This window comes from Micromys minutus (assembly GCF_963924665.1).
Source record: "Micromys minutus genome assembly, chromosome: 24".
Classification (NCBI taxonomy): domain Eukaryota; kingdom Metazoa; phylum Chordata; class Mammalia; order Rodentia; family Muridae; genus Micromys; species Micromys minutus.
In genome coordinates, this window is record NC_137959.1 from 10,004,608 (window position 1) to 10,025,880 (window position 21,273).

Sequence of the window (21,273 nt, forward strand, 5' to 3'; positions counted from 1 at the left end):
TGCAGGTGGGGGATATCTGTATGTTTGAGGTCCATCTGATCTATATAGCAAATTCTAGGACAGCCAAGACTTCTTGGAAACCTGTCTCAAAAAAAAAAACAAAACAAAGAGAAAGTACAAAATAAAAATATGTGGGCTGAGAAATCCAATGGTTAAGAAAGAGCAGCCTAGCACCTACAAAGTAGGCCACAATTGTCTCTATGTTCAGCTCCAGGAGAATCTGAAGCCTGTGGCCTCCAAAGGCACTTACATTTACATGTGCATAGTCATATGTGTGTATATCCATACAGAGACATACACACAAACACAAAAATAATTAAAAAAAAAAAAAAAAGTGGCCATGATAGTGTACGTCTTTATTTCGGCGCTTGTGAGGCAGAGGCAGGTGAGTCACTATGAGCTCGAGACTAACAGGCGACACAGTGAGTTCCAGCACAGGGCTATACAGTGATACCACATGGTGGCTCACAACCATCTGTAATGGAATCCTTTTCTGCTATGTCTGAAGACAGCTACAGTGTGCTCACATACATAAAATAAATAATTCTTAAAGCAAACTGCACCAATCTAGAAATGTCTATTTTGTTTGATGATACAGCTGCCAGTCACTGGCATCCCTATCAGACTTTAGACACAAAGGACTCCATCTGCTTCTTGTTTATTCTGACTTAGAAGGGCAGGTACACACAGTGGCTCTTAGAGGCTGCTGGCTATCTCCAGGCCTCGCTCCTGGAAGTATCTGTGGGGGGCCTGAGGGCGGCAGGTCTGCGGACCCTGGCTGAAGTAGGAAGTGATTCTTCCGGGTTGCCCGGGATCCTCCTCAGCTGCTGAGTCCTCCCTGTGGGGGAAAAAACCGACACTGGCCACTTCCCATCGGGCCGGTGAATGCATGGCCTCCCTTCCCCTGGTCTGTTCCCTCAGCATTCTCAGGACACGAACCAGGTGACATCTTCTGCCTCCTTTTCCAGGATGGCCTGGGCTGTGCTCCAACTGAACCGTACAAACTGGGGGAAGCCAAACACAGGGTCCACATGTTTCCTCAGCCAGGCTTTGGTCTTGGGATCTAGGGAGACAGTGGTAATGGTAACAGCGGTGATGGTGACCGCACCAGAGTGGCTGGTAATAGGCACATGCCACATTCATCCTTAGCTGCTTTACTTTTTTCTTGAGATGGAGTTTCACTATGTAGACCAGGCTAGCCATCCGTCTGCCTCTACCTCCAGAGCTGGGATTAAGGGTCTGTGTCTTTGGCTTCTTGAGTGCCAAGGCACTGTCCACTGTTCACTTAAGTGTCATATTGCCCAAGTCCTTAGCCTGGGCGAGTGTGGTCCACCCCCAACCTCCTACAGTCCCACCAGTGCTGGCTGCTCTACCTGAGGTCCTGAGTTCGGTTCCCAGCAACCACATGACGGCTCTTAATTTTACCAATATGCACCATGTGCTTTGCAGGTACCAGACGTGCACATGCTGGTATACATGCTGGCAAAATATCTAGACATATAAAATAGAATTTTGTTTTGTCTTCTGAGACAGGGTCTCTCCACATAACCCCAGCTATTGTGGAATGCACAATGTAGACCAGAATGGCCTCAAATTCAGATCCTCCTGGGTATTAGGAGGCTGGGTTGTAGTGGTGCATGCCTTTGATCTCAGCTCTTTCAGGGTAGACGCAGGCAGATCTGAGTTCAATGCCAGCCTGGTCAACTAAGTGTGATCAGGACAGCCAGGGCTGCAAAGAGAATGTCTCAAAAAAAAAAAAAAAAAAAAAAGAAAAAAAAAAAAAGAAAAAAAAGAAAAGAAAAGAAAAAAGAAAAAGAAAGAAGAAAAGAAAAAGAAAAAAGAAAAAAAGAAAAAGAGCAATAAAACTTGGGCTACATAGGATTTTTTTTCCCCTCTTTTTGGTGGGGGTTGGGAAGTGGGTAGTTTCAAGACAGGCTTTTTCTCTGTGTAACAGCCCTGGCTGTCCTGTACTTCCTTTGTAGACCAGGCTGGCCTTGAACTCACAGAAAATGAAAGGCAAGTTTATGTTACATGGGGTAAAGGGGGAGAGACACAGGGAGGTGACAGAGGAAAGGGAAGAAAATTCATTCCCAAGAGGGCCTGGACAACTGCCCTCAGCTCACCATTGGGATAGCCTGAGCCATAATCAGAGTCCAGATCCTGTAAACGCTCCACAAACTGCCAGTTCTTCACAGCCTGGTCTCGAGCCACCTGCACGCAAGACAGTAGCTTGGAGCCTCCGTCCTCACGGGAATCTTACTTGTTTCTACACAAGGGAGATGCTAGGAGTGGGCCTTGGTCAACAGGATGCTAACCTTGGCGAAGATGCTGGCAGCACTAACCACAGGGAACAGGGAGTCAGCTTTGGCCTTGACTGTCACCTCTAACCCTGGAAATCGCTGCTGTAATCGAGCCTGGTATGTCTCTGCCATTCCTACGGTGTCCACAAATACCTGTCATGGTGACAGAAACATGGGGAAAGAAACATTGTCATTTAAAAGCAGGCAAAACTACAATAAAACATCCAGTCGCTACTCTACTGAGGACTCCCAGGGCCTCACACACACTACACAAATAAATACTGCCACTAAGCTACCGGACCAATTTTGCTATGTACATGGGTGTTTGCCTGCATGTTATGTCTGCACACCACGTGTGTGCCTGGTGATATGAAGCCAAACCCCCTGGAAAAGGAGTGACAGGCAGTTGTAAGCTACCATTCAGGTACTGGAATTTGAACTTGGATCCTGTGGAAGAGGAATCAGAGCTGTTTAACTGCTGAGCCATCTCTCCAGCGCCCTGAGTTTTTTTTATTTACTATAAAATGTTTGTGGCCGGGGAAGATGGCTTGGAAGGGGCAGGTGCTTTCAGATCTGAAGTCCTCCGTTCCCACGGGTTACTAGAGAAAAACTGACTCTGCAGAGCTACCAACTCTGTGTTGTGTGTGCCATGCATGGGCATGTCAGCACTCGGGCATAGACTACAAACAAAAGAAATGTTTTTGGGCATTTGTTTTTGAGACCGGGTCTCACTCTATAGCCCTGGCTGGCCTTCAACTCAGATAGCCTAGCTCCAAACTCAGAGAGCAGCCTGCCTTGAATTAAAGGAAGGTTCCTTCATGCGTGGCATACATACACACATTCTTTTGTTTTTAATGTGTATGGGTATTTTGTCTACATGTATATCTGTGTACTATTCATGTGCCTGTAGAGGTCATAATAAGGTGTCAGCCCCATTAGAACAGAATTTGGAGTTACAGCTTTGACGCACCATGTAGGTGCTGAGACTTGAACACAGACTTTCTGTAAGAGCAACAAGTGCTCTCAACTGTTAAGGCATCTCTCCAGCCCCACAATTAAAACAAAACAAACCGACTTATTCTCACAGGGTTAAATATTGCTCAACGGCAGAACACACCTCTTGATGGAAACAGCTCTCTGTTCCATCCACAGCACTGCCCAGAACAGTGCTTCTCAACCTCCCTAACGCTTCGACCCCTTAATACAGTAGTTCCTCATGTTGTGGTGACCTCCAACCATAAAGTTATTGCACTGCTGCTTTATAACTGAAATCTGGCACTATTATGAATCCTAATGTAAATATCTGATGTGCAGGAAATCTAATATACAATCTCCAAAGAGGTAGCAAGTGAAATACAGGCTGAGAAATGCTGGCCTAAAACAAGATATGCTTTGCCGAATCATGCTACGGCCTTTGAACACTGAATGCTCACTGTTATCCTGGAGGCTGAGGACAAGGCAGCAAACACCCTACACTAGAATCCGTAGCTACGGCTCTGTAGGTAGCGTTTGCCTAGCATGCCCAAAGCCTGGGTTCCACCCCCAGGACCACAATCCTAGCTTAGTGGCATAGTCCTGCCTCCTAGCACTTGGAAAATGAAGGCAGAGATCAGGAACAAGGGATAGCTACATATGGAGTTGGGGACAGTCTGGGTTATATAACATCTTTCAAAAACAAAATCGAGGGGCTGGAGAGATGCCTCAGGACCAGCACCCACATGGTGGCTCACAATTACTTATAACTCCACCTGAAGGAGATCTGATGCCTTCTTCTGTTTTATGGGTGCCAGGCACACATATATATACAGGCCCAACAGTCATATACGTAAACAATTTTTAAGTTCATTAACTTAAGAAAAAAAGTTACATTTCACAGAGACTCTCTGCTCTGAGGAGAGTAGAACCAAGTGCGGGGGAGGGGGCGGGACAGGTAGGACCCTCACACAGGACAGAAGCAGTATGAAGACCTGTGAAATCACTCTGGACCATTGAAGACTAGGGCAGGGAGGTTGGGGCACACATTCAGGGAAGAAATAAAAGCAGGAAATCAAAATTGGCTTCTAATGCTGAACTTTCCAGCTAAACTTTTTTCTTGAAAGGCAATCTTTTGTGATGTGTGTGCACATGTGTACACGTGTGCCAGGCTGTGGAAGCCATGGAGACAGAACTCAGATGGTCAGGTGTTCTTGTCCACTGAACCACCTTGATGCTGGAGTAGATTCAGCTCTTCCAGCACAGGCACAGGCTCTCCTGGTGACCTACTGACCCTCATCTCAAGCCCATCTACCTCGTGTGTGCATGAGTGTGCATGAGAGTGCCAGGTGGCGCACAGACATGCAATTGGAAGCCAGAGGTCACAGTCAGGGCTTTTCCTCAGCTGCTCTTCCAGAGTCACCCTAAAGCCAGGCTACAGTAAACTGTTTAAAAGCCAGGGTGGTGGCGCCCACCTTAGGAGTTTGGAAGCAGATGTAGGTGGATCTCTGTGAGCTCAAAGCCAGCCAGAGATATACAGCCTGTGTCAAAAACAAAACTAAACCATCAGCAAAAGCTAGGATTAAAGGTATGAGACACCGGCTGGAGAGAGGGTTCAGTGGTTAAGATCACTGGCTGCTCTTCCAGAGGTCCTGAGTTTAATTCCCAGCAACTATTTGTAATGGGATCTGATACCCTCTTCTGGAAAGCAGGCACACATGCAAATAGAACACACACACACACACACACACATACACACACACACACACACATAACCTTAAAAAAAAAAAGGTACATGCTACCAAGCAAGACCATATCCAACTGATTAAAAAAAAATTTTTTTTAACTTTAACAGGGCTAAAGAAATGGACCAGCGGTTAAGAACACTCTTCTAGAGGACCCAAATTCAGTTCCCAGCACCCACATCATGGCTCCTAACTGTCTATAACTCCAATTCCAGGGGAATCCCACACCTTCTTCTGGCTTCTGTGGGCACCAGGAATTCATGTGGTGAATAAACATACATGCAGGCAAAATAACCATATATATAAATACAAAACATTTAAAATCTTGACATTTATTAATTGTGTTGGGGGGGAATGTACTACCACAGCTGCAGGTCATAGGGTAACTTTTGGGAGTCAGTTACTCGGTGGGTCAAACTCAATGCCTCGTTATGCCAACTCAACAGCCCTGTTTTGTTATGCTTTTTAAATAACCCACATGTACTTTAAAGCATGTGTATGGGTATATTACTTGAAGAGAGGGAATAGGATGCTCTGGAACAGAATTAAGATTCTTCTGAGTCACCCAGTGGATGCTATGACTCCAACCCAGTCCTCTGGAGGAAAGAAGTATCTCTAGCTCTGCCTTTTTGTTTTTGAGACAAAGCCTCTCACTAAACCTGGAACCCAACAATTCAGCTAGACTGGTGAGCCATCAAGAATCCCAGATCTTCCTGCCCCTCCCCCCCAGCACTGGGGTGACAGTTTCCTGTTGCTATGTCTGGCTTTACAGTTGGATGCAATGGACCCAAACTCAGGTCCTCACACGTGTTTCAGACAGGGTCTCACTATATGTGTGGATGGATATCTGGGAACTCAGACATCTGAGTGCTGGGATCAGGTGTGTCACCATGCCTTCGTGGTCATGCTTCTGCAACAGGCACACATCCACCGAGCCATGGAGATCCCGACCTAAGCCTGAAGTCACAGTCTCCCTCTCTACTGTGTCCAGCATCTTGTTGTTTTCTTTTTAAACAGGATTCGGGTTGGAGGTACTGTGGGCTGACATTCAGCTCACTCTGTAGCCAAGGGTGGCCTTGAACTGGACATGCTCCTGCCTCCGCTTCCTAAGTGCTACTACTCTCTCTGGCTTTATGCAATGCTGGGATGGAAGCCAGGACTTCATGCCCGCTAAGCAAACAATCTACCAACTTAACACAGCCCCAGCTTCAACTTTTTAAAGACCCTTCATCAGAAGGCTGTAACCCAACGGCTCACCTGGGTGACATTCACATTCTGATCCAGCGCAAACTGTATCAGCCCCGCAGCTGTATCATGTGACAGGGAGTTGAGGTTGTACTTGACCCTGCAGTGAGGGACAGAGTTTAGTCCACACCATGGGAACTGGAGGACGCAGTCAGCCTGTGTTGGTTGCTCTTCCCCCCATTCATGGAAGGGGCCCCCTCACCGCCCAAGCATGCTGGTAGAGATCAGGTTTGGAGACAGGATGTCCAAAGCCCAACCCACAAAGTCTCCGTCCTCCTCCATTTTTGCAAAGAGCCTCTCCCGCTCGTTCTCTGTCAAGGTCTTTGAGTCTGAGAAGAAAATTGAAGGGGAGCAGGTGGTTCTTTCTGTTTTTGCTTTCTTCTCTGTACCTCACCAGCCCTCCTGCACGTACCCAGGAACCCAGTATGCAGACTTTCAGCACAGGCTCACCTGCCACTTTCAGGGCCTCCAGATCTGCCAGGCGGGAAAGGGGGCAGTAACAGATGGCATAGACCATGGGACCTAGAGAGGAAGTCAGATTTCTGAGAGCAGGGTTCCCACCAGTGAGTACGTAAAACCCGCCTGCCTTGTTCCATCATCACCACGGCCCGAGGCCATCCCACTATCGCTTCCGGATCCCAAGACCAAGCATGATTTCCCACTCCCATTCCCCTAAAAACTGCACCCCTTTCACCCACGCGCCTCCCAGCCGGCGGCCTTGGGGACGCACCAAGCACAGGGCCCCGGCCAGCTTCATCTACGCCCAAGATGCACGGCTCCTTGAGGCACACGGCAGGTACAGGAGAACTCAGGCGACAGCGGCCCGTATTGTCCCTCTCCAGCTCGCTGAGATCCATGCCGCCTCTGCAGCAGCCAACAACTGTAGAAAACAATATTGCAGGCGCAGATCCCAGCGCGCGTTTTCCGCGAATACTGCAGCCGCTCTTGATGCTGACCAATCGGCTCGCAGGACCCGCCCTCGATGCGCCCTCCGGCGTGGTCGTTTACGCACGCGCCGCTGTCGCTGCTGTCCTGCTCTCTTCTGGGAATTGTAGTCTTCCAGGGCTATCACCAAGGGCGTGGTTTGTAATCGAGGGTGGGCAGGGTCACTTTGCAAGTTCCGCCCCGTTGCTTCTGGAGCCTGGCCCTCAGTGACTGGTATAAAGAGAAATAAAGAGAAAATTAAAATGTAATTCGGTAGATTGATTTGTTTCTTTCTTTTGAGACTTCTAATGAAGCCTCCCTGGCCTCCCTTGAAGTCGTTACGTATGTAGCTTAGGATGACCTATTCATAATGTTCCTGCTTCCACCTCCCTGATGCTGGAATTACCAACCCACACTCAGCTGAATTTTTGTAGGTTTACAAGATCAAATATCATTGCCCAGGCAGAGCACTGGTCTCACCAGCTCCTGGTCTCCTACTATCTGCCATTCACGTTTGTACTGGTCATCTGTCTCTGTCTCTCCTGCCCCCACCCTCACTATGTCTCACTATGTCTCTCTAGCTGACCTAAAACTTGCTACATAAATTGGTCTTGAACTCAGAGATACACCCACCTTCCCTCCACCACCTTGCATATATCCTCCGTTCCTAGCACAGAATGCCCCAGATGCCACAAGGCTTAGGCCTTCTGACTCACATTTCCCAAAACCCCTCTGTTAATGACTCTCAAGGACACTGCTACCAGGACCTGCCCCATATCATCTTCCTGAAAGAAAGCCTTCTGTACCACTGTTGGAGATGCCAGGTCCCAGCAGCTTCCTGTTTAGGGTCTGCACCCATCATGTAGGCCTCCCCTCTCCCTTCTCCCATCCATCCACTCTTCTGCTAGCCCTTATCTTAGGGGAGCTCCATCTCCCAGATACCCTCAGCTACTCCACTCATGCCCTATTGTCTTCTTGGTCAATGAGACACACGTCCATTTGTGTGGAATCTTGTTTCTTATCAAAGTCAAGGTGTGTTCTCTGGGTTCCCATTCTTCTATCACGTGCCTCTTCTGTGCCACCAGCTTCAACCCTTTCCTTTCTTTCCCTGAAGACATGGTCTCCGGTACCATTAAACAGCCTTAACCTAGCTATAGAGCCTGGGATCGATCTTGAATTCTTGATTCTCTTGCTCTGCCTCCTGAGTGCATGAACCTCCAACAGGGCTCATTCCCACCAGCTTTTGTCTTCTTCCCTGCCTGGCAGGAAAGCTCCTGTGTCTGAAGTCAGGTGACTGCTCCCAGCCAGCCTGAAGCTTCAGACTTTGGGCCTCAGTGCTCACCTCAACCAGCCACCAACCTCAGTTCTTCTTCTTCTTGCCCTGGCTGTCCTGGAACTAGCTCTGTAGACCAGGCTTGCCACAAACCCAGAGATCTGCCTGTCCCTGCTTCCCAAGTTTAGGGATTAAAGGCCTAACCCACCAGGCTTCTTGTGTCCCTGCCTACTCCTGGCTCTGCCAGCCAGTCCTGACCGGCTTTTTTGTGCTTTCTCGATTGCTCACCTCCGCTCAGGGTCTCTAGTCGCAGTCCGTCACGTTGCAAGATGAACAATCCTCTTGCCGGCACGGTCTCAACTGCACCAGCTTCTCTCGATCCATGAACACAGGGACTGGTGCTGGGCCCAGCACCTGACGGCTGCGTTCCTGTTTGCCCAGAGTGCAGAAACAGCGCCACTTTCCCCACGGGCCTAGGACTGACTCTTCCACAACTGGAGACAGAGGGTGGAGAAGGGAGAGACAAAGATAAGGAGCCTAATAACAATTGCTTTTTTTTTCATTTTTAAGACTTTGCTGCCTCTGTGCAGTGATTTAGGAAGAGCAAACCACCGTTTCAGACTGACATAAGTGAGCTGCCCACAGCTGCAAACTGACACCTCTAATCTCTGCCAGCCAGCTCAGCTGGGAGTATGCTCGTCCTGTCCTTCATACCTGACATCTAAAGTTGACTCCTGGCTTTGGGGACTTAATCATGGGCCTACCCAGCAGGCCCAGTGCCACCTGATTAGCAGGGCTGACAGATGTTAAGTTACATGACATAATTGACAAAATGAATGTGGTTAAACCCCCTGGTGCTGAGCTAACTTGTAGCAACAAAGTAAATTTTATGCCCAGGAGAAGCTACAGATTTCTTTTCTCTTCAGATAGTGCTAAAAAGTAACTGCTGACCTTACTGCTTTACAAGGCTCCTTTCTTTTCCTTTCATTTCCCCCCTTCCTTAAAAAAAAAAAAAAAAAAAAAAAAAAAAAACAGAAACAGAGACTCTCACACCCGAAGCTGGCCTTCAATTCCTTGGGTAGCCAAAGATGACTTTGAATCTCAGGTACCTACTCCTCCCAAGGACTGCAGGTATGCACTGCTACATGGGTTATGCAGCCTGGAGAAGGAACAGGACTTCCTGCATGCTGGGCCAGCGCTCCACCAACTGAGTGCCTAGTGCAACCCCAGCCTCTCATCAGAATTCTTCACTGATACTTCCTCCTGTAGGACTTGCAAAGGCTGATGCCTCACACCCTGCCTCCGCAGATTTGTACCAAATGATGCGCTCTCCCTTCCCCATTCTTCCCTTAGGCCTTTTGGCCTTTGCACCTGCTGTTCCCCTTTCCTGGGTCACTGTCTTCCAATCCTTGAGATTTTAACTCTGCTAGTCTTTCCGGCTGTGTTGGTTACTACCGTCTCCAACCGCACCTTCCCAAGCCGACTGGCCAGTTTTCTTCACTGTCTCCACCCTTCTAGCACTTTGTTTATAGGTTGTTTATTAGGTAGGCTGTGTTTAATACAATTATCAGATGGCCAAGGAAGCTGCAGAGCAAGACGTTGAGAACAAAAGGTAGTGCGGCTGGGGCATGACAGTAAATGCTCAGTAAAATGAAACGGAATGAAACAAAAAACAACTCACGGATGAGAAACTAACACTCTTCGAGAAAAGTGCCCAGTCCCTTGGGATACAGCCTGTGCTGAGCTGGGCAGAAATTTGAAGTCAGCCACAGAGGGTCTGTTTGTAGGGCTTTGGCCAAATGAGGCCTTCAGGGGAGGGGGGGGATACCTTATCGTCACTCCCGCCCACCTGCTAGTTTACCCTTTTGTCGTTGCAGACTCAACTGCTCCCAGATGTCACCTTCACCCTTCTGGCCAAAGTACTGGTAGTCTGGGTTGATCTGAGTAGGGGACACCAGACCTAGGAACACTAGAGGAGTCAGCAATAAAACCAGGTGGCTCCGGGCCATGCCCGGATTCCAACCGACCCCAGCGCGGCCCGGTGGCCAAGGCCCGCGCGGAGCCCACAGCACAGACAATCCCGGCGTCCCTAAGGGCACACCCATCCCTTGTGCAAGCGTGTGGACCCGGCCCCCCCCCCCGCAGGCGCAATGGATCCGACCGCAGCGCTGTCCCGCCCACCTCCCCCGCGCACTGCCTGGTGTGGTTTGGGCCACACATAAAAGGCTCCCGGGCCTAGGGCTCTCTCGGTTCTGAGATCTCTTTCCTGTCTCTCTGTTCGTGTCTGGTCGTCCGCGTGTCCGGCTCTTGCCCACGCAGGTATGGAAACCCAGAGTGCACACGAATGGGAGGCGCCCCACCGGTGTGCTGCCGGCCTCATCACGACCTCCATACTGGAGCTCTTTGTTTTCCACGCTGAATGGTGGCCGCTTTTGTCCTTGCCGGGAAAACCAAGGCCGGAGCCCTGGCTTGCAGGCCGGATCACTGAGCTCACAGCCCCTCGCTCTTGGCTTAGCTATCCCATTCTGCAACTAGGGGCTCACGTCCCCCTCTCCCCACACTCGGTCTGACTCTGTAGTTCGGTAGCAGCGATGACCCTGTCACGCGAGCCCTGTTTAGGGGGGGCGGATGTTCAGATGCCTTGCAGACCTTGTGCTGAGAGGGTGAATATTCACGCGGCTTCTTCCACCTCTGTCGGGTTAAGAGTCTAGGCTTAGCCCCAAAAGCGACCTTGGGGAGGTAAGACAAAGAGTCTTCTGAGGCACTTATCACCAAGCTTGCGCGGGTCTCTGATTTCAGTCATGGCCTCCGGCAGCGCGCACATCGGAAAGCTTGCACCTGACTTCACAGCCACCGCGGTGGTGGATGGCGCCTTTAAGGAGATCAAGCTTTCAGACTATAGAGGTGAGGCTGCTCGGAGGGGGAGCAGGTGGGGCCAGGGCCTACGTGTGAAAGAAGCTAGCATTAACTTCTGTTCTCTTCCCTAGGAAAGTACGTGGTCCTCTTTTTCTACCCACTGGACTTCACTTTCGTTTGCCCCACGGAGATCATCGCTTTTAGCGACCGCGCTGAAGACTTCCGAAAGCTAGGCTGTGAGGTGCTGGGAGTGTCTGTGGACTCTCAGTTCACCCACCTGGCGTGGTACGGGGCTGCGGGAGGAGGGTTGCAGGGGCCGTGAGGTAGGTGGAGGGGTGGGAGGTGCAGAGAGGATGAAGAAAGGCCCAAATTCTAGGGAAAACTGTGTCTTCCTGTTCTTCTTACAAAGACTGGAAACAATGACACCCAAGCCCATAAGATGATGACAGTAATTATCATTTGGCACCTTGTTGGAAGGTACCTGCATATGGAGTCTTAGTTCTCTGGAGACAGGCGGCTGCCTTTCACTCTTCTCAATAGTGATGGGCTGTGGGAACTGGATGATGGTGGGAACAATCCCCCTACGCGCACGCGCACTCACTTTTATCAGGCCCTGCCACTGAGCTTCGTCCCTGCTGTTGACTACTAACTTTAATATGGGGTCTCTACTACAAGTTACTGGGACCCACAGGCACAAGTGATGCTTTTTATCTGGGGGGGGGCATTATCCCAGCTACACTGCCATCCCGCAGGGTGGGGTGGGTGGAGCACCCCAGAGTTGCTTTCAGTCCTTTATCTCTTGTCTCCAGTTCCCCCACTCCAGCCCTTATCGCTCTGGAGGCCCATGGGGGAGAATTCTACTTCTATGCTGGGCATCAGAAGGTCCTAACCCTGTCTCTCTCACCCTCAGGATCAATACTCCACGGAAGGAGGGAGGCTTGGGCCCCCTGAACATCCCTCTGCTTGCTGATGTGACTAAAAGCTTGTCCCAGAATTACGGCGTGTTAAAAAACGATGAGGGCATCGCTTACAGGTACAGCAGGGACAAACGAGATCCAGGAGGACCCACCCCCCCAACCCCAACCCCCGTCAAGGCTAAAGAGACCATTGTGTGTGTGGGGGGGTGTATGTTCCCTTCTCTGGCCCTGGAAGTAGGCGGTTTCCCAGCTCCTCATGTGGACTCTCATGTCTTCAGGGGCCTCTTTATCATCGATGCCAAAGGTGTCCTTCGCCAGATCACAGTCAATGACCTGCCTGTTGGACGCTCTGTAGATGAGGCTCTCCGTCTTGTTCAGGCCTTTCAGTTTACAGATGAGCATGGGGAAGGTGAGTGACTATTCACAAATGGAGAGACTGACTCAGCTGTCTGCCCAGCGTGTATTAACTGTCTGCCCTAGCATCTTTGTGGGATAGATATTACAGCCCCACGCAAGGGCTGAAGAGATGGCTCAACAGGTAAAAGCACTGGCTACTCTTTCAGAGGACCTGACATCTATATGGTGGCTCAGAAACATCTATAATTCCAGTCTCAGGTGGATCTGATGCTCTCTTCTGACCTCCTTCAGCATACACATGGTACACAGATAAACATGTAAACAGGCTGGACTGGAGAGTTGGCTCAGTGGTTAAGGATATTTGTTCTTGCAGAAGAACAGATTCTAGTCCCAGCACCAACATGACATTGATCCTCACCACCTCCTTGGGTACCAAGCACACATATGGTACACAGACACATAAAATAAATAAGTAAATAAAAGACGGGTTCTTATGTCCAGGTGGTAGAATGGATAGGATATGGCATAGTGGCACACACCTTCAAAAATAAAACAAACATACATACATACGTGGATGGAATGAATATATATATATATATATATATATATATATATATATTCATATATATATATGTAAAACATAAAGTTAAAAAAACCCACCCCATTTAAAATTCAGTTCTTTGCCTGCAGGGAGTAGCTAAGAGAGGGCAGGGATTATTAGTATACAAAGGAGGAAGAGAGCTGGGAGCTGGCAGAGGTCTACAGAAGGTATTTGAAGTAGGAATGCTGGGTCATGTCTGCAGTCCCAGCACTTGGAAGGTCAAGGCAGGAGGAAGGCTGAGACAGGACTGAGACCTCTGATATAGAATGAGACCTTTTCTTAAACAGCAACAACAAAGAAAAAGAGAAAAAGTGGGTAAACAGGCTTACCCATAGGATTTCCAGCTGGGAACTTGGCTTAGTTGGTGGAGTGTTTGCCTAGTATTCACAAAGCCCTGAGTTCAGTTCCCAGAACAGCATAAAACTGGGCATGCTGGTGTATACCTGTAATCCCAGCACTTGGGAAGCTAAGAAAGAAAGGTCAGAGTTTCAGGGTCATCTTTAGGGAATTCAGCCTAAACTATAAGAGAATATAAAGATAATATATTTATTATATTTATTTTATATATGTGAGTCCTGTCCTCAGACACACCAGAAGAGGGCATCAGATCCCATTATAGATGGTTGTGAGCCACCATGTGGTTGCTGGGAATTGAACTCTGGAAGAGCAGTCAGTGCTCTTAACCACTGAGCCATCTTTCCAGGCCCCCCCCCCCCCGTGTGTGTGTGTGTGTGTGTGTGTGTGTGTGTGTGTGTGTGTGTATTAAAGGAAAGGGTCCTAGTGTTTATTCATGTTGGCCTGGAGCTAGCTATGTACACCAGGCTAACCTTGAACTCAGAGAGATATGCCTCCCTTTACCTTCCCAGTGCTGGGATTAAAGTCTCCCCCCCTTAAAGATTCTCTCTGTGTGTGTGTGTGTGTGTGTGTGTGTGTGTGTGTGTGTGTTAGTGATCAAAGCAAAGTCCCAAACATACTAAACAATGCTCTTTCACTTAGCTATGTCTGTTGCCCAATCACACTACGTCTCCATATGGAAGGGAAAACCGACCATAGGTGCAAAGTTTAGAAGGGTTAGAGTTAATGGGGAGTGAATTGAAGGGACTGAACATCGTGATGTAGGAGGTGAAGCAGGGAGATCGCCACGCCAGCTTGAGCTACAGAGTCAGACACTATTTTAAAATAAAAATAGTAAGCTTGGTGGTACATACCTGTAGTTCCAGTCTGGGCAGCAGAGGTAGGATCAATGCATGTTTGAGGCTAACCTCATCTATATACAGAGACAGTTGAAGGCCAGCCTGAGACCCATTCTTTAAAACAAAGTACAGATCCTCCTACAAAGGCATGTTTTTGGTTCCCTGTCCTTGGACATGTAAGAATTGGAGGCAAAGAAATGTGGATTTGGAAAGGTCTGGGACCAGCTTGCCATTCCCCACCCCCGAAGGCTCAGGATCAACTATATCACAAAGGAAAAAGAAAAGAAAAGAAAAAAAACAAAGTACAGAAGAACCAAAATGATAGGTCTGTCCACATGCAACCTGGAGCCCTGGCTTTTAGCTCCCAGCCTTTTATTGTGCGGCCTGTGCTCTCGAATGAACTGCTTGTCCCTGACCTTGGTGGTGGAGCTGAGCCTCACGTGTTCATCCTTGTGTGTTTTTCTAGTCTGTCCTGCTGGCTGGAAGCCTGGCAGTGACACCATCAAGCCCAATGTGGATGACAGCAAGGAATACTTCTCTAAACACAACTGAGATGGGTACGCAGTGAGCCTGAATCTTGGATCTCACCTGTGCCCTTACCTGGATGTCCTGTGCTGGCCCAGAAAACGCTAGATCTTCCTGCACACTCTGAAGGGGCTGGAGGCTCGGCCAAGGCTTTCTCATTACCCACCCGGAATCTGGTGAATTAGTGACCCTGCCCTGAGTACACCCAGCTGGGCCCAGGTCTATAGGAAACCAATAAAGTATTAGGGACAGTGTAAGTCCGTGTTGTTTGTTTAGTAGTTGACGCCAACCCTATCTACACTCTGGCTTGTACAACTGACTCTGTAATTACTTCCTTTCACCACAAGGTGGAGGCATTTCCTCATTCACTCCATGGCCTGAGCCTGGTGGGACATAGTGAGTCCAAATATTAGGGCTAGAGGAATCCTCTAAGAGCACTTGCTGTTCCTGCAGAAGACCCAGGTTCCCTTCCCGGAACTTAAACAGTTGCTTACAACCCTTCTTAACGCCATGTCATTACCCTCTTCTGTTTCTCCAGCCCCAGAACATGCGTAGATAGGAAATAAATACTCCTTTACAAAAATAATGGGCAGTTTACTTCTGGATCTGGTAGACTAGTGCCCATATCTTGCCATTAACTATATAAAATGGTATTTAACAGCTGGGATCTTCACTGGGTGTTCACGTCGGATGGGACTAGGGGCAGGTTTGGGCTGGGAGGTGGGTGTTTCATGTTTTGACACGAGAGTCTCCACACTAGCTCCTTCAGCCTCAACTTATTCTGAGGTGCTGCTGTTGATACCTTCTGAGTGTATTTGTCCCCCTTGGAATTCTGTCTCTGGTTTTTACCCTCATGCTAAGGATGGAATCCATGGTCTCTTGAATGACGTGTAAGCCCTCTGCCACAGAGCCCCACACCTAGCTATCACTTGGAATTTAATGTATTCTCAAAGCCCCTGGTTGGGCCTCTCTTGAGGTCATCCACCCCTCTGGCTCATTCCATTTTGGGCACACTTTTGTTTCTTTAGATGATCTTGCTTTGGCTACAAGAACTATGGCTGATCATTCCATTCCTCTGTCCCCAACCTGTTCAGGATCTCTACACTGCCAAATCTGTTGAAAAGTTGATAATACAGTCTGTAATGAACCTGCCTCCCTTTACCCAGAAGGCATATTGTGAACAGATATTTCTCTTCCTAGCTCTTATCACCATATTCAAATCATGTTTGCTTTCATTAAAAAAAAAAATGTGTTGGGGGCTGGAGAGATGGCTCAGCGATTAAGAACACTTTTTACAGAGGTACCGAGTTCAATTCCCAGCAACCACATAGTGGCTTCTAACCATCTGTAATGGGATCTGATGCTCTCTTCTGCCGTGTCTGAAGATAGTGACAGTGTACTCACATAAAATAAATAAATCTTAAAATATTATATCCTTAAAAAAAAGTTTTATGGGTGTGAAGGTGCAGTGCCCATCGAAGCCAGAAGAGGGCATTGCGTCCCCTGAAACTAAGGGTTTATGAGCTTCCTAAGGTATCCTGGTAATTGCTAAGCCATCTCTCCATCCAGCTCCCTTTTTTCTTTTAAAAGACGTGTGTGTGTGTGTGTGTGTGTGTGTGTTCATAGGCGTGTGAAGGTGCACGATTCTTCCTGGATCCAGGAATCAAACTTGGGTAACAGTGACAAGCATCTAACCTTCTCTACCTACTGAACCATCTCACGTTACCGACCCCTATCTGCTTTCCTTTTCTCTGTCTGCACTGTGGTCCAAGTTGCCTGAGGTTTGGTTTAGTTGGGGTCAGGTTATGTTTGTTTTGAGAAAGGGTCTTACTATGTAGCGTAGACAGGCTTGAAGCCCACTCACTTTACTACGGAGTTATCCTCGGCTTCACCAGAGTGGTACAGTTTCCTTTGCACTGGGGTCTTCCAGCTTCAAGGCCACCCAGATCCCAGCAGCAACCAGCGGCTTTGAACCTCCACCTCAGCTGCTGAGGAGAGGGCTGTGGCGACGCCCAGCTGCCCAAACAACTGCCCCGACAGGACCAGACCTGGCAGTCGCCGGCTTCTGGCCTGGCACACGGGAGGGGGACCCTGGCGGGCGGGCGCCGCCCTTCCTGGCGGGAGTTGCCTTGACGCCGTCTGCAACTCAGGGAGGTTGCAGTTACTCTCCGCCAGGGTCCGTCCAATGGAGGGGGCGTGGGCGCGGCGGGGCTCCGGCGCCAGCCTGTTGAAAGCAGCTCGGGTGGCTCCCAGGGCTCAGGAGAGCACGGCCCTCCCGCCGCGGGCGCCCTGGACCGGGGCCTGGGGCTTTCCGCGCCCAGAAAGCCGCCTGCCCGGGAAAATCCCGGCCCCCTTCCCGGCGCCGCGGCCCTGCCCGGCAGAGAGGGGGGAGGGGATTCCCGGAATCTGCCCGGAGACCGCGCTGGCGTCACTGAGCTGAATAGGCCCATATATGGGCAGCGCTTCCGGAACGTCAGCGGGGAAAGCCCCGGCGCACTCGGCTGGGCGGGGCCGCGCTCGCACAGTCCGCGCTCGGTCCCGGGGTAGCTTGTTCCCTGCCACTGCCCGCCTGCGCAGCGTCTGGTGCCCGGACTCAGGGGACGGGAGGTTTGGGCGATTGTACTGGACCTTAAGATACCTGAAAGGAGAGAGCTACAGACAGCACGGGTCTTGGGGCAGCCTAATCTTCTCCCTCCATCCGCCCAGCTTGGAAGAAAAAGAGACCACGAAAATTAATAAAGACAATTTTTTTTTACTTAAATAGATTCAATAAAAAGTCAAACACACACACAAACACATCTTAAAATAGACTTTAGACACGAAGTGCGTGTTTCTTCTTCTCCACAGTACTGTGCAGAGGGGGAGGGCAGGGGGCGGAGGTCCCTCCTTAGTATCCCCGCAGGCTGAGTACCAGGCGGCGGGGCCAGCTCCGCCGCGACAGCCCCCTTCTCCCCTCCCTGTTAAATACACAAATATATTATATTCAATATGAATTCAGTCTCTTTCCAGAAAAAAAAAAACATACAAAATACGCTGGAAGGGGGCCATGTAAACCTCGAGGTGGAAGGACTGGGCGCAGGCGGGCGGGCCGGAGTCCAGTGTGTGAGCTGCGCCCCAGGCCTCTGGGCGGGTGCCCATCGCCTGCCCCCCTCACCCCAGTGGGGGGCGGGCGCCCAGCCTTCAAGGCTGGGGGTGTCCGTATGGAGCAAGGGAGGCTCTCAGAAGGCGTGTCCCTTGACCCCTAGCAGCAACTGGCAGCCGTTGCTGACGTGGGTCATGACCTTCTGCTTGAGCTGCGCCACTTGCTCCCGTAGGAGGCCGGCAGTACTCGACAGCCCCGCGTTCTCAGCCTTGAGTGTCTTCACCTTGTCCTCCAGGCGCGCGATGCGCTCCAGCTTCCGCTTCCGGCACTTGGTGGCCGCCAGCCTGTTCCGCAGCCGCTTTCGCTCCACTTTGATGCGCTCCTGGTCTTCCATGTTGATGGGGGACACAGGCGGCGTGGCGTCGCGGCTGCGTGCCTCCGGTACGGTCTGCGGTTCCTCTTTAAAGGCGGAAGCGCCGCGACTCAAGCCCAGCTGCGCCGGGTGGCCGCCCGCAAAGGGTGGTGCATGTGGGAGGTAGCTGATGGTGGCCGTCGGGTATGAGCTCCCAGTCCCGACGGCGGTCCCGGAGCCTCCAGAGGGTGCAGAGGCTGGGGAGTAACTGCTGAGGTTGGTGTAGACGGGAGGCGGCTCCGGACCAGCATAGACGCCCCCTGGCCCGGCCTGGGGACCCCCGCTGGCGCCCAGGGACACGTTGGGGGGCGTCACGTGGTTCATCTTGTGCAGGTCGTCCAGGGCTTTGACAAAACCGTCCGCAAAGCCCTCCTGCTCCTCGGTGACGCCGCCCCCTGTACCTCCACCGCTGCCACCCCCACGAGGGTAAAAGTACTGTCCCGGAGGCGTGGGCGTCGTTGTGATCACGCCGTTGCTGTTGGGGACGATCAAGCGCTCCAGTTCCGTGGAGGCTAGCTTCAGAGATGCGCCTGTGTCTGATCCCTGACCCGAAAAGTAGCTGCCTGCCCCACTGCCCTCTGGGCCTGGACCTCGCGCCCCAGGACCCTTGAGACCCCGATAGGGATCCGCCAGGTTGAGCGCCAAGGTGGGTTTCAGGAGTTTGTAGTCGTGTAGAGACAGACTGCCAGGGCTCCGACCGTATCCCGCCGCTGCGTATGAGTCGTCGTGATAGAAAGGCTGTTCCATTTTCGTGCACATCCGGGCGGCCTGGGCGATCTGGGAAAGGTCCCCCTGAAGGGCCGCCCCGGGCCTCGCTGCGGTGAGCGGCGAGCTGTCCTCGGCTGTGGCGGGACCCGGTGTCCGGTCGCGCGTCTTCGGGAGCTGGAGACGGTCGGCAGCGGCCAGTTGGTGGCTGTGCGTAAAAGCTCTGCCGGGCTTCCGGAGCTTTTCTCTCCTTCCGTAGTGCGCCCGCTTTCTCGGCGTCGCTTCCCTCAGTTCCCCGCTCCCAGCAGGATCCAAAGCCGGCCCGGCCACCCTCAAGGTCCCCAGTGCTCGGCCCCAGCCCCAAGCTTTTATACTGAATTTGTCAGCTGCGGAAGTGCACTCTGATTGGCCGAGGCGGGAGCCAGGCCCCCGCGGCCCCCTCCTAGAGCGTGGGGAAGGGGAGGAGGCGGCTCGCGTCACTGTCAGGAAGCGCGTGTCCTTGTAAACAGCGGCCACGAGCCGGGTGGCTCTGCGCGGCTGCAGGGGGAGGGGCTGTAGGGACAGAGACACTCAAGCAAAGAGATGTTGAAGGGCTGAGGCAAATAGGAGTTAGGACTGCGGGAGTACAACCGGGTGGCCATGAGATCTCGGTACATGCAAGTGGAGATGGGGTGCCTCAAGTTATACCCGGAAAAGTCTCGCGGGGCCCACAGTAGCTGTAGCTTGTGAACGGACAATACACAAGAAGACCCCAGAAAACAGGGAAGGTACAGAATGGGAGCAATGGTTAACATCTGACCTAGGAATTTAACCAGAGGGCCCGGATACAAAGTGCTTAAAGAACTGGAATTGTCACAGGTGGGAAGGGTCAGAAAGCAGGACTCAGGTACCTATTGTACAAGAAATGGGTAGGGGCTCTAAAAGTCCATAGATGAGTTGAGGGTTCTCCAATAAGTGGAAAAGAGAAGTGATTTGGGAGAGGTCAATTTAGATATGCAGAAGGCGAACAAGGGTCTTGGGAACGCCGAGGTAAGAGGAGAAGATGGGAACATATCTAGCAAAGGTTGGGGTCAACTGTGGTTATTTGCAGAACTCTGATGGAGAGTTAAAATGGTCAGGACGTGGCTTCCTTCCGAGCTGTTAAGGGCGATGAGAGGAGGGTATCTCAGATATGCCTGAAGATGACTTGGAGGATCCTAAAGATAAGGGACTTGTAAAAATGAAGCTGTACCTCCTAAGTGGTCTCTAGGAACTAACATACCCTATACCTCAGCCCAAAGCCTTTCTGTAGTCTAGTCACTCTGGGCTCGCCTGATATCCTGTCAGCTTTTGGAGGGCCGACGGGGCGGGATAGCTGGGGTGCGGTCGCCCAACCCCACTCCCTTCCTTAGAAGCAGGCTAGGGAAAGAGAGCCGAGGCAGGAAGTGTGGCAACAGCCCGGAGGGGAAAGAGCCCGGCCCTGTCTCGTCATTCTGAGCTTAGGGGATGGTGCGCCCTACCCTGGGCCTGCCAAATTCTGCGCCTGGGAAATGGAACCCCAGCAAGCGACCCCCGGGGAAGTCACAACGCAGCTACAGACACCTCTAGTCATAGTCTACTCTCCCTCATCTAGAAGTGGTACAGCCTGCAACCATCGGCGACTACTAAGCCTGGCAGCCGAGGACTGTTCCATTGGCCCGCTGGAGGGGGGGGATGCAGCCTGGGAGCGGGTCCTCGTCACCAAGGAGACAGGCTGGAGTCCGCGAATTGGACTGGGGCGGGGCAACCCCCCTGAATTTCTCTCCCCAGCATCCATATTAGGGCACAGGAAGAGGTGGGACCAGTGTAGTCTTGGGGCGGCAAACTAGGAGCCAGGAACCCGAGGTAGCTGCCAGGTCCCAGGGCGCGCCCGGGCCCCCGGACGGCTAGTCCGGACCAGCCTCCACCGCCACCCCCGGGCTTCCCCTCCCCCCTCCCCCGGCGGCCTGGCCCAGCTCCTCAGAACAGCTCTGGGGCTGAGTCCTGTCCCGCCTGGCCAGGTCGGACCCAGCCTGGCAGGTCCCCGCCTGCCCGAGGGCCTGGGTCGGACTTTGCCCCCGGCCCGTCGGGGCGCGGAGGGGGCGGGATAATGCTTTCAGGCATCCCTGGCGCCTGGGCAGGCTGGTACAGGGCTGCCTCCTCCCCTGG

The 21,273-nt window shown here is 51.4% G+C and overlaps 4 protein-coding genes across 5 annotated transcripts; 1 reads left to right on the top strand and 3 right to left on the bottom strand.

Moving 5' to 3' along the window:
* Positions 1-395: 395 nt before the first annotated feature.
* Positions 396-7,127, bottom strand: RNASEH2A (ribonuclease H2 subunit A). Its single transcript, XM_080937012.1, has 8 exons — positions 6,993-7,127; positions 6,713-6,784; positions 6,465-6,591; positions 6,275-6,362; positions 2,316-2,453; positions 2,124-2,211; positions 940-1,063; positions 396-838 (listed from the first exon to the last, which is right to left on the bottom strand). Exons 1-8 carry the CDS (start codon positions 7,117-7,119, stop codon positions 697-699), a joined length of 906 nt encoding a protein of 301 aa, XP_080793138.1. The 5' UTR covers positions 7,120-7,127; the 3' UTR covers positions 396-696.
* A 150-nt stretch (positions 7,128-7,277) lies between these two features.
* On the bottom strand, positions 7,278-10,536 carry THSD8 (thrombospondin type 1 domain containing 8). 2 transcript variants are annotated; one of them, XM_080937014.1, is made up of 3 exons: positions 10,321-10,536; positions 8,748-8,953; positions 7,278-7,417 (listed from the first exon to the last, which is right to left on the bottom strand). In XM_080937014.1, exons 1-2 carry the CDS (start codon positions 10,466-10,468, stop codon positions 8,763-8,765), a joined length of 339 nt encoding a protein of 112 aa, XP_080793140.1. In that variant the 5' UTR covers positions 10,469-10,536; the 3' UTR covers positions 7,278-7,417; positions 8,748-8,762. The 2 variants fall into 2 exon arrangements, with proteins under 2 accessions (XP_080793140.1, XP_080793139.1); XM_080937013.1 differs by having other exon boundaries at positions 10,309-10,536.
* A 107-nt stretch (positions 10,537-10,643) lies between these two features.
* Positions 10,644-15,165, top strand: PRDX2 (peroxiredoxin 2). Its single transcript, XM_080936921.1, has 6 exons — positions 10,644-10,778; positions 11,259-11,363; positions 11,447-11,600; positions 12,226-12,348; positions 12,511-12,641; positions 14,850-15,165. The coding sequence occupies exons 2-6, from the start codon at positions 11,261-11,263 to the stop codon at positions 14,933-14,935; spliced, it is 597 nt and encodes a 198-aa protein (XP_080793047.1). The 5' UTR covers positions 10,644-10,778; positions 11,259-11,260; the 3' UTR covers positions 14,936-15,165.
* Positions 15,166-17,691: 2,526 nt separating this feature from the next.
* Positions 17,692-19,430, bottom strand: JUNB (JunB proto-oncogene, AP-1 transcription factor subunit). Its single transcript, XM_080937357.1, has one exon. It carries the CDS (start codon positions 19,159-19,161, stop codon positions 18,127-18,129), a length of 1,035 nt encoding a protein of 344 aa, XP_080793483.1. The 5' UTR covers positions 19,162-19,430; the 3' UTR covers positions 17,692-18,126.
* Positions 19,431-21,273: the final 1,843 nt, after the last annotated feature.

Coding starts and splice junctions, on each gene's coding strand:
- THSD8 (XM_080937013.1), bottom strand. CDS start 10,468: ATGGCCCGGAGCCACCTGGTTTTATTGCTGACTCCTCTAGTGTTCCTA. Junction 8,954..10,308: donor ACAAAAGGGTAAACTAGCAG/GTGGGCGGGAGT, acceptor CTCTGTCTCCAG/TTGTGGAAGAGTCAGTCCTA.
- RNASEH2A (XM_080937012.1), bottom strand. CDS start 7,119: ATGGATCTCAGCGAGCTGGAGAGGGACAATACGGGCCGCTGTCGCCTG. Junction 2,454..6,274: donor AGAATGTGAATGTCACCCAG/GTGAGCCGTTGG, acceptor TCACCATGACAG/GTATTTGTGGACACCGTAGG. Junction 2,212..2,315: donor CTGCCAGCATCTTCGCCAAG/GTTAGCATCCTG, acceptor TCTTGCGTGCAG/GTGGCTCGAGACCAGGCTGT.
- JUNB (XM_080937357.1), bottom strand. CDS start 19,161: ATGTGCACGAAAATGGAACAGCCTTTCTATCACGACGACTCATACGCA.
- PRDX2 (XM_080936921.1), top strand. CDS start 11,261: ATGGCCTCCGGCAGCGCGCACATCGGAAAGCTTGCACCTGACTTCACA. Junction 12,349..12,510: donor GATGAGGGCATCGCTTACAG/GTACAGCAGGGA, acceptor TCATGTCTTCAG/GGGCCTCTTTATCATCGATG. Junction 12,642..14,849: donor TACAGATGAGCATGGGGAAG/GTGAGTGACTAT, acceptor GTGTTTTTCTAG/TCTGTCCTGCTGGCTGGAAG.